Source organism: Tenrec ecaudatus, chromosome 12, assembly GCF_050624435.1.
Source record: "Tenrec ecaudatus isolate mTenEca1 chromosome 12, mTenEca1.hap1, whole genome shotgun sequence".
Classification (NCBI taxonomy): Eukaryota; Metazoa; Chordata; class Mammalia; order Afrosoricida; family Tenrecidae; genus Tenrec; species Tenrec ecaudatus.
Window position 1 is genome coordinate 63,553,811 of NC_134541.1, and position 19,407 is coordinate 63,573,217.

General features: G+C 46.6%; 1 protein-coding gene across 1 annotated transcript in view; it reads right to left on the bottom strand.

Moving 5' to 3' along the window:
* The window catches only part of FLI1 (Fli-1 proto-oncogene, ETS transcription factor), a 140,249-nt gene that overhangs the window by 39,843 nt on the left and 80,999 nt on the right, over positions 1–19,407 (bottom strand). Inside the window, exons 3-4 of the mRNA XM_075564092.1 lie at positions 16,196–16,347; positions 10,329–10,532 (exon numbers count right to left, since the gene is read on the bottom strand). Of these exons, the coding sequence (XP_075420207.1) occupies positions 10,329–10,532; positions 16,196–16,347 (356 nt within the window). The remainder of the gene's footprint in view (positions 1–10,328; positions 10,533–16,195; positions 16,348–19,407) is intronic.

Consider the following 19,407-nt stretch of genomic DNA (forward strand, 5'->3'; position numbering starts at 1 on the left):
TATTTGTGAACTATCTCAATTGGTATTCCATCAATTCCTGGAATCTTGTTTTTGGCCAATGCCTTCTTTGGCCAATGCAGTTTGAACTTCTTCCTTCTGCACCATTGATTCTAAATCATATGCTACCTGCTGAAATTGTTGAATGTCAACCAATTCTTTTCTCATCGTTTGCTGCTTCCTGCATTGTTCAATATTTTGTCTACCAAACTCATTGCTATGGAGCTGATTCTGAGCCAGAGCAACCCAATAGGACAGGGGAATTTCCCAGTTTCCAAGGCTGGAACACTTGATGGGAGTAGAAATTCCCTTCTCTCTTCCAAGGAGGGGCTGGTAGCTTTCCACCGCTGACTTTAAGGTTAGCAGTCCAACGCATAATCACTACACCACAAGGGCTCCTCTATTTTGTCTACGTGATTCTTTGATATTGTAACTCAATGCGTGAATTTCTTTTCAGTCCTTTCAGCTTGTGAAATGTTCAGTCTATTCTTCCCTTTCAATTTTCTAATTCCAGGTCTTTGCATATTTCACTATAATGTTTGTTTAACTCAAGTCAAGCCATCCTTTGAAATCCATCCAACTCTTTTAGCTCATTATTTCCTTCATTTGCTTTTATCTACTCTACATTCAAGGGCAAATTGCGGCATCTCTTCTGAGCACAATTAAAGGAACTGAATTATATGTGTGAAAAATGTTGAAAATGCAAATGTTTTGTAACATTTAGCCCATGTTTTAAAGCAGAAGATAGAAGGATAAGGGAATAAGTAGAAAAAGATAAGAGGGGACAGAGAGGGATGACTTATGAAGGGAAAGAAAAATGTAATGCAATTCTTTTACTTGAAAGAATCATGCAGAACTATAATTTATCAAGTTCACATCGGGGGAATTATGGCTGAATTATGGCCAAGGTCACTTCCTTTCATCTTCACATTTATCTCTGTAGACTTCTGAAGGTCTCAGTTGGCCTACTGATGAGAACACAGGACTGAGTATCAGGAAACCATGGTCCTGGTCCTGGTTGCTTCAAACTCAGTGTGTGACTTCAGTAAAGTGACTCTTCAGATCTAGACCTAATTTTACCGTCCTAAAAATTAAGGGATTATTCCAGAAGTCAGCAATCTTTCCCTGTAATAGAAATGAAACACCACAGTCACTGCTCTCAAGCCAATTCTGACTCAGAATGACCAGATAGCACATACTTCAGACTGTGAGGACCACATATCATCCCTGTGGTTTTCACAACACTTTAAAAATATTAAAAACACTTTCTCAGTCCAAGGGTTTGGACCAAGTACCATAAACCCAACAAAACAAGTCACAGGCAGAATCGGCAAGGTTGGGCCTGTAGGTCAGTTTGGCACACCTGGGCCTAAAACACCACTGAAATTCCTTCAGCACTGATATTTCCTTCTGTCGAATGCACTGGCCCTTTTCCTGGAGGGGTATTAACTCTTGGTAAAAGGTGTTGAAACGTGAGTAGAGGCAGTAGTACTCCAAATATTAACTTTTATCACTTCCTTTCGCATGTGAGGGGACTTCAAAATTCCGTTATCTTTTACTTCTGTTTTTCCAAGAACTTTTTGAAGCCCCTGCTATGTACGTAAAAGAATTCAACAAAATGAGAAGAGTTATACATTGGATTTTCTGTCTTCCCTGGTTTATGTATAATCTGTAAAAATTGAAAAGTGAATACATTTAGTGTACATGTCTAGGCATTATGAAAGGATGATTTTTTTTTTTTGCATTCTGTCTTCTTTTCTAAAACAGTATTCGTCTTTGGTTTAAAGGGGAGTCCAGAGTTTTATTTTGTAAATTTAGGCATTTTCAGATTTTCCAGGAGAGTATTCTGAGAAACCCATAAGATGCCAACAAGACAGAGGTAAGATCTCCTTTCACAAAGGGTATGATCAAGTCATTGCCATTAAGTTGATTTCAACTCGGAGTAAGTCACCATGGAAGAAAGTGCACTACCCTATAGGATTTCCAAGCTGTAATCACTATCGAAGCAGACAACCACATCTTTCTCCTGGGGAGCTGCTGGTGGCTTTGAACTGCTGGGTTTTCAGTGACCTGTTGGTCATTTAACCACTCCTTAAAGGACATGACAGCTTGAAATACAAGGGGAATCCAAAAACTCATGAAAAAAATGGAACTAAAACCCCCAAACCAAACTCATTGCCATCAAGTCAATGCTGACTCATAGTTACCTTATAGGACAGAGTAGATCTGCCTTTGTGAGTTTGCAAGACTGATTGCATGCGAGTAGAACGCTCCGTCTTTCTCCTCTGGAGCAGCTGGTGGTTTGAACTGCTGACTTTGCTGTTAGCAGGCCAACTTGTAACCAGTAGACCCCCAGAGCTCCTTTAATGGAACTAAAGAAAGTGTAATCTCTCCAGGTGAACTCATATGTGTTTAAAGGCTCAAAAATTATTTCAAATAATCCCTTCCTTGTTTCCTGTGACCTACAGGACTTACTTCAGGGACACGGTTTGAGACAGAAATGGGCAGTCAGATGTTCTATTTTTGGCTCCAATCTAGCAGCCCATCCGGGATGTGGGACTGGAGCCACTGTCTTGTCCAGCTTTGGGCATGTGGTTGTGGATCTCCGAGAAAATGTGAGTCTTATTAGATAAGAAGGAAAATAATTTTATAAGAGTCGTCCAAGACCACTTAAGTCTAACTCAGGCAACTCTCAGTTGTAGCTCTGGAACTGTCCCAGACAAAACCAAAAGGTGGGAGCGTTAAGACTGTTATCCACCAAGAGCGCAGGTACATGGACATGATTTACAACCGGAGACAGTCACACAAATGGCCGGTCCAAGGACCAGGTAATGTTGGTTCCTCCATTCTCAAGAACATCACTGATGGCAAGGTGAGGGAGGGCCAAGCTCATTTAAATATGTCATGTAGATGGAAAGTGGCTTTCTTCTAGCCACCGAAATGGAGAGAAAGGAAATTTGTGTATAGATGTCTCCCACGTGTGGTGGTGGAATAGAGCAGCACAGGGCAACCCAGGCAGAGTTCAGTACGTGGTAACGACTGCAGTTCCTCTGTGTACATCCCTTTCTCCCAAAGGCAGCAAATACACACTTATCTTGAAAGTCCCTACACAGAAAACTGTTTCTGCATTAGTCCTGCCCTCTGGAAGCAGAGTTGTGAACGGATCCTGCTCCAATAAGAAATAACCTTGTATTTGGAAGACGGCACGAAATGGAATGAAATTTTCCAAGGTAACAGTTAAAAAAATAGAACACTACGCCTCAGGAATCCGATGAAGAATGTTTCCTTCTTTGCCCTCACGCTCTTCCCCACGCTAAGCCCTCGCTGCTGGACAAATAATGGAAAAGGCTGCTCCGCACGGCGCAGACCTCCTGAGCCCGCATGCAGATTCCGCAGAAAGCATGATGCTTACATGAACTGCATTCACTAATGTTCTCCCTGGGTGAAAGCTCTTCTCTGGGCACACATGAATTCCACAGGAAACTCCCAGAAAGCCAAGAGTAAGGGTTGTCTGACCTCTCCAAAGCTTGCATGAAATACATATTTCATGGTAACCGAGAAAAAAGCCTTTGCCCTGAAGACTGTTCTTGGTTCGAATTTCATTCCTAGGAGGAGAGGCTGCCCTCCGTAGGAAAGGTGGGGACGCTCTGGCCCCTCTCCCAAGGGACCACCATTCCCTTCTCATCTGGGACTTGTGTTTAACCAGCAACGGGCAGCATGACTTTACAAAGAGGGAGATCAATCTTTAGAAAAGTCAAGGCACTTAGCCAAGACAACAGGGCTAGAAAGCACGGGAGGCAGGATTCCTAGTCTGTTCTTTCTCCAGAACCTGTTCCCAAGCCCAGAAGACTCCGACTAGGCGCTGGAAGCCAGGATGGTAGTTAGCTCGGGGGAGGCAGGAGGGTGGTGATTGAGAGGAGGAAGGGGTGCACACAGGCGGCTTCTCTTTGGACTTTTTCACCTTGGTGGTGTTTGAACAAGCGAGGGGCTCCCTTTTGTTACAATTCTACAAGTTTCGCATTTATGATTTTTGTGCGTCACTGCATCTTATACTTCAATGAAAATTTTACTAAAATTTATTTTTTCCTGTGACACTGTCCTTTAAGTGTTGGGCAGCTCATCATGAGGTTAGTCGTTCAAACCCACCAGCATATCCTGGAGAGAAAGAGGCAGTCTGCTCCCCTGAACATCCACAGCTTCCGAAACCCTATACAAGATCACTACGGTTAGGAATCTATTGGGTGGTAATGGGTTTTGGGGGTCTATGCAGGTCTAAGGGTTTCGTTTTGTTCACTGAACTTTTAGAAGACCACTCCCCCCCCCCCATATGTATGATTATCTGTTGCTTTCTCCCTTTTCCTGAAAGGAACTTTTGCGTGGCACAAATGGCGCGGTGCCTGCCTGCTGACTGAAAGGTTGGTCGCTTTAACCTTTCCAGGCACCTGGGAGGATGGGCCCAGAGATCTGCTTTCGAAGGATCGCCGCCACCTTGAAACCATCTGAAGGACTTCTACTCTGCACATGGGGGGCTGCTCTGAGTTGGCACTGACCGGGCTGTGCCCCGTAAGCCCTGCAAAGGCTGCGGGGAGCAGTGGGGTGGTCTTCTCAAAGGGAGAGCATGAGAAAGAGAATCCCCAGTTTTGAGTCCATTGCCACTGGACACAGGACGCGGGGTCTGAAAGAAGATGGGAATGGACACAGTGACACTGCAGGTGTGGGGAGGGAGCCCAGCTCACAGAGCCTTCTTACTCTACAGCCCCTCCACCTAACCACCTGGAGCCAGGAGACAACTCTCCCAGCACCAAAGTGCTTTGTCTCCTGCTTCACTGTGAACACTGAATTCATGTGGCTCGCTCCTCCCTCCCGCCTTTAGTTCATTGAATCTATTTTGCCAGCCGTCCACCCTCCCAGCCCCACCCCACAAATCTCAGCCCTCAATCTGGCTGAGAGTGGAGAGTGTGGGTGGGGGAAGATGGGAGGGGTCAGGGAAATGGACTATGCAGCCGTTAACACAATAGGTCGGCTGACTATTGAATCCCAGGGAAATCTGGCCTTTTGTCCCGCCTGCGTCTTGTTCCCCTTTGCCCCTCAGGACCGAGGGCCTGTAACGGATAACGCTTCACTCACTTAATTGCCCAGACCCATCACCTTTGCCCGACCAGCTAAGGTTACAGGTGGAACGACCGACCGCAAAATGCACAATGTGTTTCCCATTACGTCTAAATTAGAAGTGGGAATCGGGATGGATACCTTTTTCCCTGTCACACAATATATTTTATTCTTTTATATTGCCACTATTTGGAAATAGAGATTTTTAAGTATTGTACACCAGTCAGATGCACACCTGGATACATACAACACTGAATTCTTTTGAACAATTAAAAGCGACTGGCATCCTTTTTCTGCCTCCAGCCGGCCCCTCCTGTTTGTTCGCCCTAACATCCCCCCATCTCCCCCCAGTGGCTCCAAGTCTGAACTGCCTGCTAGATCTTGGCTTGTGAAGGGGCAAATCTCATTTCCAGCAGCCTGCCTTCTGGAAATAGCATCTCTGCCCGAGGGGGCGTGGCTGCAAGCGATAGGAGGAGCCACCCATCAGGCCCAGAGGAGAACCCGGTTAGTGTGGTGATAGGGTTGGCTTTATCGGCCTCGTTCCAGAGGCCACAAGGAAAGTTTTGGAAAGCGTTTATCTCTCGGTACAAATACAAGCAGAAAATACTGTGGGAAAAGTGACCTGGCCCTTGAAGTGGAAGCCACAGGAAACGTGGCCAAGTTTGCACGGACATGGGGACCCGTCTGGCACCAGGGCCGCTCCCTTCTCTCCAGCCGATCACCAAGGCTGTGAAGTTCAGAGGCCCTTGTCCAAGATGCCAGGCTGCTGTCTACAAGGCTGTGTGGCTAGGATCCACTCTGGGAAGTACTCTTGGCCTCAGTAGCTTTGGCTTTAAAATGGGGGTTATAAATCATTGTCAATATGATATCCACAAGGGGGCATCCTGTCCATCTCTTGTAACACCTGGGGAGATGCAGGTCAAGCCCTGGTGTTACTTACCAAGTCTAGAACTAAGTATTGTGGGCACTGGTGCCAACTTCAACTGCATGGCCCCAGCCCCACCCACAGTTCTACTGTGCATTTCAAGTAGAGGCGCTGTTACTGGGCAGCTGACCCCGCAATTTATGAGCAAGCCCTTCCAGATAGGCCCCCAAATCCTAGCACGCCAGGCAATGTATGAGAGATACCCTCTCTCATATTAGTGTGCTCAGCTGCTAAAACAAAAAATTGAAAGTTCAAATCCACCTCGAGACTCCTGGGAAGAAGACCTGGCAATCTACTTCTCCCCAGCACCCAAACCCCATGGAGCATCGTTCTATTGAATTCAGACACACTGGGATGGGGTGGCCATGAGGCCGACTTGACTTGATAACTACTTTTCGTTTTTCTTTTTAAGATTTCGTCTCCTCTTGGAAAATACATACGCAGTGTTTAAAAATATAAACGGATAGTTTCCACCTCCATCCCCACCCCACCCTTGCCCCAGGCAACAAGAAGAAATACTCAAACATCTGTAGTGGAAGCATGAATTGGATGCCAGGAGAACTCCATATTCTACCAGGCTTCCTTTTACCAACTAAAGATCCTAAGGCTGGACACTTTGGAGACCCACCACCACTTTGGACTCTTTGGCAACTTCACATATTCAAGCCCCGGCGTCCCTCCAGGGACTGTCCTTTGCCCTGCAGCGATTGCCCCATCGGTGCTGAGGATCTCAGCCACGTCTCTCCCACCTAGTGCCAAAGTGGGCAAGTCTGGACCTCACAGCCTCCTACATGCAGGACCAGATGGCATGGCATTGACAATCAGCGATCCTTGCCCCCTGCCTCAATGGATTCACCCCAACCTCTTTCCCCAAAATGCTACCTCCCCACCTTAGCCCAGAACATCCACTGGAATAACCTAGTGCATTTGAGGCATGGTGGTGGACAGGAAGTTCTCAGGTGAAGGGGGTGGGTCTCCTTCAGGTAAGTTAGCAAGCCACGCAGTCAACGCCCTTCCAATCCCAGAGGGTCTGGAGGGGGGGCCTGAATGCAGACATGACGCCAGTGGTGGAGAGGGTTTCCTCTCCAAATAAGAAAGAAGCAGGAGTTGAATTATTTTCCCTGGAAAAGTAATAAAAAGGAAACCAAACCCACTGCCATCGAGTCGATGCGAACTGTAGACCAGGGTAGAATTGTCCCTGTGGGTGTCCTACCTAGCGTGTAACTCGCACTGGAGTAGAGAAGCCTCGTCTCTCTTCCATGGAGCAGTTGGTGGTTTCAAACTGCTGACCTTGTGGTTAGCAGCCCAATGTGTAATCTAAGATCCTCAAAAAGCCTCTAGACTATTAAAATACTGTGCTGGAGTAAGTTTTTTTAAAAAAGACCTTAGCACGACTGCCATCATGATTGCTTTGTGCGCATTGCTTGTCTATCCATGCACAGTCCCCTTTGTAGGTAGCTTCTTACACTTTCCATCGCATTTAAACCGTTTCCATGTTTCCCCACCTGAATTATCTTAAAATAACTTTCCCTCTGTAGATGTGATGTTGTTATCCAATCGTCTCCCCATTCAGGAAAATGCCCTGCATTCTCAAAGATCTCTTACAGATGTGCTTGACCCCATTTCCTCTAATCACTGAAAATAGGCCTCTTCAGGAAACTTCATGGCACCTTCCCTTACATAAGGGAGATTCAAAAAGGTGGGTGGGAAAATTCCATTATCTTTTAACTCCACTTTGCCACAAACTTTTTGAAGCCCCCTCAAATCAACAAATACACTCGCGTCTTTTCTATTCTTTAAAGAAAAGGCAACGGGCACTTTTTCTCATTATGCAATATTCCTAAAATACCAAACTCTTTATCACACGTGTCCCCATCCATGGAAAACTACCTTAATAATAGCATTGGCTTTCTCACCCCATTGCAGGTGTGGGTCTCACTTCAGCATCTGCGGCTGGTTCCTCTGTGACAGGTGCACACCAAGACTCACTGGGGCTTTGGCTAACAACACAGTGTTCTGGGGAATCTGTGGTTTGACTAGACTTTCTCACCCAGGGTCATAACGTGCTTGGACATGCCCCCAAATGGGGCATCTGCAGTAGTACCCAAAATGATAGGGCTTGTTAAAACTATTCTGAACAGTCTGCTCTGCACCTCTCGTTTTTCTACAAAGGAACCTAAGAGTTAACTATTTCTAGACCTCAGTATTAAAGGATGTAGGCAAGAAGCATAAAAGGCAAGACTGCTCAGTGTTTGGGGTCTCTGGTCTCTTCTTGTTATTTAACCTCTTTGTGCCCTGTACTCCTCCATCCATCACTGCAGCATTCTGCTCATCAAAGAACCTCCGTTTTCTGGCTTGGTTTATTCTCTGACTTCTGAAAGGCTGAAAAATATGAGGGAGGCTTCCAAAGTTTGTGGAAAAGCAGAATTGAAAGATAATGGAATTTTTCCACAACCCTTTTGAAACCCTCTCAAATAGTTCATCCAAAGATGCAAATCGCCCAGAGCACAAATGAAAATAAAGTGGAAAATGGAATCTCCTGTTGTTGAAATGGTTGTGTCTAGGGTTGACCTCATGTTACAAGAAGACTCAGACATGAAGTCATTGCTCTGGTGTTACCATATACTGTATCCCCCACAGCATGGGCAGAAACTTCTGAAGGAATTTAGGGGTCTTTTTCCTTACAATCACTGTGTGCCCTCCCTTTGCTCCTGACCCTAACCCATGGGGTGCACTGTAACACAGCAAGAGAGGCTCACAAAGACAGTGAGTTAAAGTCCCACTGAGAAATGGAGAACTAACCAACACAGAGCCAACAAGCCAAGGAAAGGGGTCATCTTAGCTGCCATCAGTGGAATCCAGCTTAATACCATCTAGTAGTCTCTGGACCATAGGACAGTTAACGTGCTCGGCTGCTAACCAACTCGTTCAAAGTTTGAATATACCCAGAGACAGAAGAAAATCCTGGCGGTCTATTTCTGAAGAGCCAGCTGCTGAAACCTTAAGAATCCCTTCTACTCTGACTTACATGGGATAGTCTTTTAAAGACCTTCCTGCCCAGTAGCTCCAGGAAGACTGCCAGTATCCTTGGGCATCACCAGCATTCTCACTGCATCCTCAGGCTGCTCAGCCCATCACTGAGTAGGACTAACTGGCATAAAATTCCTATATAATTCTAGTTTCCTGTAGCTTCACTTCCCTGATCCTAATATCGTCTTTTTCGCACAAGAGAGCAACCCTTAGGGAGAGCGTCGATATGCTCTCTGGCCTGCATTTCTGTTGAAGGTAAAGGCTGAGGTTTCCAATAGCCTAAGAGAATTGTTTCTGTTTGTGGTGCACATTTTATAAGGAAGGACAGAAGTGAATGGAGCTTTATGCTAGAGAAGCCTCCTGTTGGAAAAATCCTTTGGACAATTGCCTGTTTGCTTTTATAAGCTCTCCTACCCCCAAAGCTCCCTTCTCGGTTCCTGGCTGTGCCAGAAGAAAGCTCTCAGTAGATTCTAACACACCTGTGACTTCTGCCTTCGGGCCTGACAAAGGACTGTGTTGGAGGCAGTGGCAGAAAAACCATCTAAAGGGGAGAGTGGGGAGCATCACACTCAGTTGGGCTCTCTACCACTAGCTGAAAGATTGGCACCAAGAAGACAGACCGGCAATCTGCTTGCAAAACCCCACGGAGCGCATCTGGGTCACAGTGACTTGGAATCAACTAAATGGCCACCAGGGGTACAAGGAGTGTCAGAGGGACTCAAGAATAAGCATATGCATCTTTTAAAAATCTGAAATCCTAAAGCCCTGGCTCCAGAATTTCCTCTAGGAACTTTTAATCACGGAGGAAACACCTGCCAGAGAATCTACCTATATATAATTACAGGACACAGTGGTTTCTGGAAAAAGGAAGAGCCTGCCCCTCTCATGGGAAGCACGCGGCTAGCTCCTGGAGACCCCACTAGGTCCCAGCCCTGTACTTTCCCCCACTTCTGGTTTCCTTCCCACCACGATCTACAGAGGACATGGCACTGCAGGCTTCGGTCTGCTTCTGGCAGCATCTGTAGGAGAAAGACGACCTTGACCATTTTCGAGGGCCCACGCCTGCTGCTCAAGCCTGCTGTTCCTTTGGTGTCTGACCAACCTAAACTGAGAGCAGGGAATCCATTTCCTCTCCTTGGCTGGCTTCATGGGAAACCAATCTTCCTCATAATGTAGTGGGCTTCAGAGAGCACCATTGGGACCTGGCCTGAGAACGGGGCTCCTACTCTGGGCTGTGTAGCCACCCGGAAGCAGATGGCGCACTTACTTTCCCTGAGGTAACTGAGGTGTGACAACAGCACTTCGGTGTTGTAGAGGGAGGTGGCGCGGAGGAAGTCCTCTTTGTTCATTTTGCACAGTTCCTTGCCGTCCATGTTCTGGAAGAAGGAGGTGTCAATCTCCATCAGTCCATACTCCTTTATTGCCCACTCCAGCCACTGCCGCACGTGCTCCTGCGTCCACAGCGTGGGGTCTGCAGAAGATAGGGTCATGGTTAGCAAGGGCGGCCTAGGCGGTATTCCCTTGGGCTCAGAGGGGGGCGGGCGGGAAAGAGCCCTCTTCCAGACAGTCCTCCCCAACACCCATCAGGCTCCGTCACATCTGGTCCTGCCCAATCCACGTAGACCTCTAGGCAGGTCTTAGATACCATGCTATGTACCCTGACAGGACAAAAAAGACCTTTTCCTGACAGGCGGTATCAAAATTAAAATAAACTCAAAACAATAACCCTTAGAAAGATGCCATGTATACAGTATTTTTAGAATATTATTAATTTCATGAAGGATACAGATCTCTTGATGGGGGGAAATACACATACATATTTTTTTTACCATAACCCAGCCTATGCTGTTGGAAAATCAAATGGTATCAATCTTTAACATAAATCTACTATAGAATTTCCCCCTTCGGAGCAGCTGTGCTTTAACTCCTACCAGATCAGCCCCCAACATTTCTGAAGTCTTCAGGATATTTAAATCCCCAACACTAATGACAGAAAACCCCATGAGCTGTGGGAGGACATCAGGCACATCACACATGAAGAAAGCTAAAGGTCACTAAGTAGACTAGAAAGAAAAGATATGTGTGCGTCAGAAGAGACTCTGAAACTCTCTCTCAATCATAGAGTAGCTAAAGCAAATGGAAGAAATGATGAACTTCAAGAGTTGAATAGAAAATTTCAAAGGGCATCTCAAGAAAACAAAGTAAAATATCACAACGAAATGTGCAAAGACAGAGTTAGAAAATCAAAAGGGAAAAACACACTTAGCATATCTGAAACTGAAAGAACTCAAGAAAAAAAATTCAAAACTTGAGTTGCAGTATTGAAAGATTCCATAGGGAAAATATTGAATTATGCAGGAAGCATTAAAAATGATGGAAAGTATACGCAAAAAGTTAGGCTACCAAAAAGAACTAGTCAACATTCCACCACTTCATGAGGTAGCAAAAGAGCAGGACACATGGTGCTGCAGGAAGAAATTCAAGCTGCACTAAAACATTAGCCACAAACAAGGCTCCAGGAACCGATTGCTAGAACACCAATTGAAATGTTTCAATAGGCTGATGTTGAACAAGTTCAACAAGTTGATGACAAGTACTCACTCGTCTCTGCCAGGAAATTTAGAAGACACTTACTTAGCTAACTGACTGGAAGAGATCGATATTTGTACCCATTCCAAAGAAAAATAACAAAATATGCTCAATGCTCAAACTATAGAGCAATATCATTGATACCACATGCAAGTAAAATTTTGCTGAAGCTCGTCCAACAATGGTTGCAGCAGTACATTGACAGGAAGTTGCCAGAGATTCAGGCCAGATTCAGAAGAGGATATGGAATAAGGGATATCATCACTGATGTCAGATGGCTAAGCAGAGAACACCAGAAAGATGTTTACCTGTGTTTTTCATCTATGCCAAGGCATTCAACCCTGCGGGTCATTACAAACTATGGATGACCTTGAGAAGGATGGGAACGGCATAGCACTTCATTGGGCAGATGCAGAATTTGGACATGGATCGAGAGGAAGTTGTGAGAAGAGAAAAGGGGAAGGCTGCAAGGTTTAACGTGAGGAAAGTGTGTGACAGGGTTAGATCCTCTCGCCTACTTATTCAACCTGTATCCTGAGCAACTCATCAGAGACACTAGATTATATGAAAAAGAAAGTGGTATCAGGATTGGGTGAAGACTTATTAACAACCTGTGATCTGCAAATGACACAGCGTGCTTGCTAAAAGTGAGGAGGACTTAAAGGACTTGCCAATGAACAGCAAGGATTTCAGCCTTCAGTATGTATTATGACTCAATGAAAAGATGACCCAAATCCTTACAACTGGACCAATAAACAGCATCAAGATAAATGGGAAAAAGGTTGAAGGTGTCAAGGATTTTGTCTCACTTGGATCCGCCATCAATGCTTATGGGAGCAGCAGTCACAAGATCAAATAATATGTTACATGGGGAAATTCTGCTGCGCATGACCTCTTTAATATACTGAAGAGCAAGGACGTTACTTTGAGGACTAAGGTACTTTCCATTGTGTCATATGCATATGAAAGTTGGACACTGAATATGAAAGACTTAAGAATTGATGCACTTGAATTGTGATGCTGAAGACCTTTGAAAGTAGCATGGACTGCTAAAAGGACAAATTGATCTGTCTTGGAAAATGGATGGCCAGAGTGCTTCTCAGAGGCAGGGATGGCGAGATTCTTCTTCCACACGTTAGACATGCTGTAAAGCTGGAGACGGACACCATGCTTGGTAAAGTGGGGGTGGGGCAGAGAAAAAGAGGAAGGCGTGTGGGGAGATAGCTTGATACAGTGGCTACAGCAAAGGGCTCAGGCATAGGAACCATTATGTCAGCGATGGGTTCTGTTGCACATAGGGTTGCTATGGGTCAGAACCAATTCGCTGGCACCTAACAAGGACAACAAATCTTCAAAGATGAGAAAGAAAATCTTGGAGCCCTTCCGTGAGTAGAACGAATATGAAAATTGAAGTCACTGCACTTTCAGTCCTCATGGCTCCTGGAATCTCCAAGCAGGTGTAATCCCTCTGTCTTATCACTTAGCACAACTAGGAAGCCATCCCTTCAGTTGGCAACCAATCATTGATTAGTGGTTCCAATAAGCACCGCAAGGATGCTCATCCGAGAAGGAAATTCCTCGCCTGCAGGAAACACCTACATACCTCAAACATTCAGAATATGAGGTAGAAAACGCCCGTCATCAAGCCACGCTTTTTACGGTGGTGGTTGAAGGAGTCAGTGGGGGGGGGGCAGGGAGAGTGAATTTGGAGAGCAAGCTTCTAGAGGTGAGGCTGGTAAGTCTTACTTTCCCTTGCCAAGAAGATGCTACAAAATGGGCTTTGCTGTCCTTAGTTTGAGTTGGAAAGTGACGTCTGGAAGGGCAAGTTGCTCGCCCCACTCCCCCAAGTTGATTAATGTCTGAACTGGAATCTCAGAGTCTGCATAGACCTCAGTTTGGTTGGAGAGGCGAGGCCAGACCTGCCTTCACACGATCCTGATTTCTCTCGCCGATGAGTTACTCGGCTCTTGGGCCCAAAGTCAGGGCTCCTCATAAAACTCCACTGTTCAAGTCAGCACACTTACCTGTCTCAAACGTCTTGCTTTGTCCTCACTATTTTCTTTTACTTTCTAGAAGCACTCAGGAATAGACTATGGACCATTGGTGAATGGAAATCATTTTGCAACCATCTCAGAATTCTACAGGAATTTCCCAGGGGGAGTTGGGCTGGGTAGCATATTCTCTCATAGGATCTCGGTCATGTTTCCTAAGTCCTCGTGTGTAGTATTCAAGGTTGCACATTCAATTCTAGACCGTTTATTTGATGGAGTTTATGATTTCCTTCCTTGCATTAGGCTCTATCACAATATTATTTCTTTCTCTTTCTACAGCACAATGAATTATAAATCTTCCACTCTGCATCATGCTAAACTCTTCCAAATGTATTTCCTGCATGATTTAGACCTCATTTCTTCCCATATGCACATGCAGCTGGTGATTAACTAGGGTCCTCGTTTATACTTGTCTGAAAATCCCACCATAAATTCAATTGGTTGCTCCACAAATGGTTTATGACCTTGATTTGTGGACTTGCACAAACGAGCCTTCCCATTCATAGCCAGTCTGAGAATAAAGCTTAGCAATTTAGCCAAAGTACAGTAGTTAAATAAATCCATACCTAGAGAATTCATAAAAGAGCTTTGAAAATAGTTTGATATTCACTGACAGTATTTCATGACGATGTTATGGCTAACTTGTCCTAGTGAAAAGGAACATTGAATGGATCCCAGGTCCAGGGTGCACTTGGAGTTTAGACTCTGCGCTTTGACTACGGGGGTTTCCTTTCCCTCTCCAAAGTGAACGACCTACCTAACTGGGTTCTGAAGGTATCCTCGCTCCCCCAGTTCCTCAGGCCCTGAAGATGCCAGCCCCATCCTGTAGATGTTGGGATGAAACGGGGGGATTGAACACCAAACAAGCAAAGACTTGGCGAGGCTTGCCTTTGCTCTGGGGAACATTCAGAGTCTCCCTCGAACCAGGCCCTTGTAGCACCCTTTCATCATCTACCTTCTTTCCATGAAGAGAGAGAAGATGGTGCTTTCATGGACCTTACTGACTTCAACTCATGGGGACCCCACTGGTGTCCGAGTGGAAGCATGCTCCCTAGGGCTGAGTGTGAGGGTGTGGCCAGGCCTCTCTCAGAGGGGCTCTACATAGACTTTGGTCAGCAGAGAAGCATATCAGTTATTTTCACTCCTCAGAGCTTCCTGGGGCAAATACACATTACTAGCTGCCAACTCGAGGGAGTTGAGATCAAATATTAAATGATATAAGTACTGTAACGATGTAAGGGCCTGGGACCGAGATAATAAATATTGGTAGCTAATCTTCTTTTGTTGTCTGCTTGTAGAAGGAACTTAAAAATGCTTTATGAGCAGTTTTTAAGTCCTATCCCGGACCAAACCTGTTGCTATGGAGCCGACCCTCTAGGATAGAGTAGAATTGCCCCATAGGATTCCCAAGGTTGTAATCTTTATGGAAGCCGACTGCCACAGCTTTCTCCCATGGAGTGACTGGTGGATTCAAAGCGCTGACCTTTCACTTAGCAGCCGATCGCTTAACCACTGCACCACCAGGGCTCCCTTTAAGTCCTATAAGGCACAGAAAAATTTACATCAGCCCCACCCATCTCCTGAGTCACTCCTCCCCACAATTTCCTCCTCCCTGCCGGGATTAATTCAGCCCAGAACATGCGGATCTGTCTGTAGTCCCAGGAGCTGGTTAGACACAGACTCCTGTGGACAAGCACCAAGTGACTATGAGGGAGAGGCCCAGTACCAAGGGCTTTTGTATTGTTGGTGAAGTTATTTGGGTAAGATTAATATTTGCCTATCATTCACTTCACTTACGAATTGGATGGTTCTGCTCCTTTTACCTGGCATGAATTCCTTGTTGCAACTTTTTTAATTGGGGGCAGCTGAGTTTAGCCAAGGCAGGGTGGCCAGCTAATAGACTAGAGCACTGAACAATGATTTTATTTTCTATAACAACCAGTTCACATTCCAAAGGGAAAGAAAAAGCTATTTTTACATACTGACAGAACTCATTGCACGCCCGCTCAGGTGCTTGGTTTGTTACATATAGTTATTCCTATTTTAAAACCAGAAGGGCTGGCTGTAATTTTGGAAAGATGTCAGGAAGCCCATGCCCAATGGGCAAGACCAAGACAGTGTTCTATGACCAACTTCTCCCTACAGATAGTCATGGTTACGTCTGGGGAATCACTGTGAGTTCAGGCAGCTTTGCTTCTGCTTTCTATATATTCCTAGTCCCTTACCTATGGCACCAGGCCACCAAGGTAGCATGTGTGATGTGATCTGCCTGAGGGTAGAATGTCTAAAACACCAAATGCCAAGGGGTTGGTGACACTGAAATGTGTCTTAAAGGGTGATGAGGGTGTAAGGGAGGAAGTGCAGCCTTCCCAGGGTTGTGTTTACATAGAGAATAGGGGGTGGGGGGGATAAAGGTTTAAATGCCCCCTGGACAGGCCTCTCCTTCCACTACTAACCCCAGAGGAGGAAGAGACGAAGGCCAGCCAGGCAGTACCTGCAGGGACGATGACTCTCCGCTCGTTGGTGGTCATGTTGGGAGGAGGGGGGCCGTTCTTCTCATCCATGTAGGTGTTGTAGTTCATGGGGTTGGACTCGCCTCCACCGAGCTTGCTGCATTTGCTAACACTGCAGTCCACTGGAGACTCCCTGGAAGCAAGAGGAAACAAAGCCCAATGGGAAGTCATCGAGGGGACCACGATTCACCTGGCATGGGGGCATCTCGGCAAGAGCCTCCGCGCTGTTGAACCACTGCCCAACACCAACTGGTGGAATGAGAGTGAGGAAGAAAATGATGCCTTATTTTTCCATGCCACCACCAATATTTTTGTAAATCCTAGCCCAGGATGGTAACTAAGGTAACTAGCAACGTTTGGCAGCTCCTCCTTGCCCTCATAATAACGGCTGAAACTTGTAAGACAGTACTGAAGTCTTCCCCAGCTGATGGCAATCTCATGGCCAGGGAAACTGTGCTCCACAACATCTGTGCTGCTCTTGGCCCCTCTGCAGCTGGCCTATCAGACCAGTTCTGGAAAGCTGTCACATGTCCTTCCATCAGTGACTTATGAGCTTCCTGAGAGTGTGTCTTTGCTTTCATTTTTAACCTCTCGTGCCTTTCAAGGTGCCTTACCAAGTAGGGGAATGAGAGGTGTTTTCCGAATGGACAATTCTATTATACCTATGTACTTTTACCACATTTCCCATACGCGGCTCCAGCTGCACTTCCTAGTGACCCTCCCGATCAGCATGATGCGGGATGTAATCTCCTTCGCACAGCTACAGGACATGACGGTACTCTGAGTGGCCCTGTCACACAACTAACAGACCACGGAACGGGACTCGGACTCAGACTGCATGTGCAAAGGAGCTGAGTGTTGCATCCGGAGGAAAAGAACCCAGGAACTGTAGCCTGAGAGAGAGGCTGCGATCCTGGTAGCACTCTGCAGTTCAAGCTAACAACAGAAATGACATTCAAGTACATGAGAGAAAGAGTGAATGACCCCACCTGGTCTCTGACCACGCAGACCTAAGTGCCACTGCAGACCTTGATGCCATCAATTCTGACACAGAGCAACCCCACGTGGGTCAGAGTCGAACTGGGTTCTTAGGGGTTGGTTTCCAATGGCTGATTTTTTAAAAGTAGAGCACTGGGTCTTCCTTGAATGGATGTGATCCTCTAACCTTTCAGTTAGCATTGACCACTTGCCTACCCCTCCCCTCCCCCCGCCCCACTGGATGTGGAAGCCCCATTAGCACTTGATACGCTGTACCATCAGTGCAGAGAGGCTGCCCAGTGGCTTTACCCCAACCATGCCCCATCCACCCACCCAGCTCAATGTCCAGGAGAGGACAGGACACTCACATCCCCCCAGTCTAGAGTCACACACCCTCCTCGTGTGCCCAGGACAAAGCCATAGCTCCTACATAGGTGGTGGAAGGGTCAAAGGCGCAGACCGTTGGGCAGTCAAGGTGAGGCTACAGTGGGCATTACAGCAAGCAAGAAGCATTCATCCTGGCACCCTGGGATAGAGCCAGATCTCTCAAGTGCTCCCAAGCAAACCTTCAGATCAAAAAGGCTCAGAGAGGATTCAGATTAAAGAGGATTCCAGAACCTTCCAAGACCCAAAACCTCTCTAGGTTTCCCAAAGGCCTGCCCACTGCACTGTTCACTGCTGGGGGTGAGATGCACAGTGACAAGGCCTTGCAGGAGAGATCATGCCTGCTGCCATGCTCTGGAGGCAATGCCCCAGCAGGGAGCATTCTTGAGGCAAGAGAACTCGTTACAAGGCCAAAAGGAGAACAGCTCAGGCTTTCTGACACACTGCAGGGGCAGGGGGTGGGCAGGGGGTGGGAGAGAGGGAAGGGGCTGAACATATTCAATAAAGAAAATTAAACGAATTTGTTTCTTAATCTGAAAGGGAAAAAAATATTGAAGATCACTTATCATAGCTGGGAGACAAATGCTCCACTGAGATATTAGAAGTCAGATGGTAATTTTTTCCTGATGTCTTACAGAGGGTAGCATGGGCTGAAAATGAAAATAAGATGTATAACTTACACATGTTAGAATTTAAGGTTTTACTATTTGTCTACTGTTTTTCCAGGCAAAGAACCAAGAAGCAGCCGTCAGAGTCCCAGATTGTTGAAGGTTTAATGTCCCCATGGCAGTCAGAGGGGAGGCGGGAGCACACGGGGGCTTTTCACCAGAGTGTGGCCTTTTGGCTTCTGCTGTTGAAGGATTTGGCCTGAGATGAAGCAGCTCCAGTCAGGCCGTGGTGCCTGACTCAGAGTGGAGGGCTGCCCTGGACTCGCCAGGCCCTAGCCCCTGGCTAACCACACACACCCCCAGACGGGTCCATGCACACTCAGACAGACACACACCATGCCCATACCACACACATAGGCACTTGTGCGTACATGCTCACAGACACCGCCGCACACATGCACACACGCAGACACACCACATACGTGTGCCCCCCACACGTGTGCATGAGCCCATTCCACATATATGCACACACTCATGAAAACATGCCACTCACGTGCACATTCATGTGTATGCACAGCATGCCATCTGGCAGCCTTTCCCCGCATATCTGCTATTTGTGAAACACCCCAAATACAGCAGACTTTGTAGGACTAAGGGAGCCTATAGCCAAGAGAGCAGCTTTCTCAGTGGCTCGGGGAACACTGAGGAGGGGTGTGGGGCTGGCATAGCCAGGACACCAGGCAGCGAGGGTCGTGGGCAGGGCAGAACTGTGGGAAGGAGAACATGTCATTGGGTTGGTCCAGGGGTGCATGCCCAGGGGTTCTGTTTAATCCTTCAAGCTTGCCTTGCCTTTCCACATGAGCAAGCTCGCAGCAGGTGGGGTTTCCGGGTGAAGCACTGACATCCTGTGATTCAGAAGCCTTCTCCTCAGGACAACCTATGGCTTTATGGATTATAACTGCGTAAGGCAGCGGTTCTCAACCTTCCTCATGCCTCAGCCCTTTAATACAGTTCCTCGTCTGGCAGTGACCCCACAACCATAAAAGTATTTTCATTACTACTTCATAACTGTCATTTTGCTACTGTTAAGAATCAGGCGATCCCTGTCAAAGGATTGTTTGACCCGCAAGGGGGTTGCAAACCCACAGGCTGAGAACCCCTGGTGTAAAGGAAGCCCTTGGGGCAGCGTTGGTCCTTGTTGCCACTGGGAAAACACGCTAAGT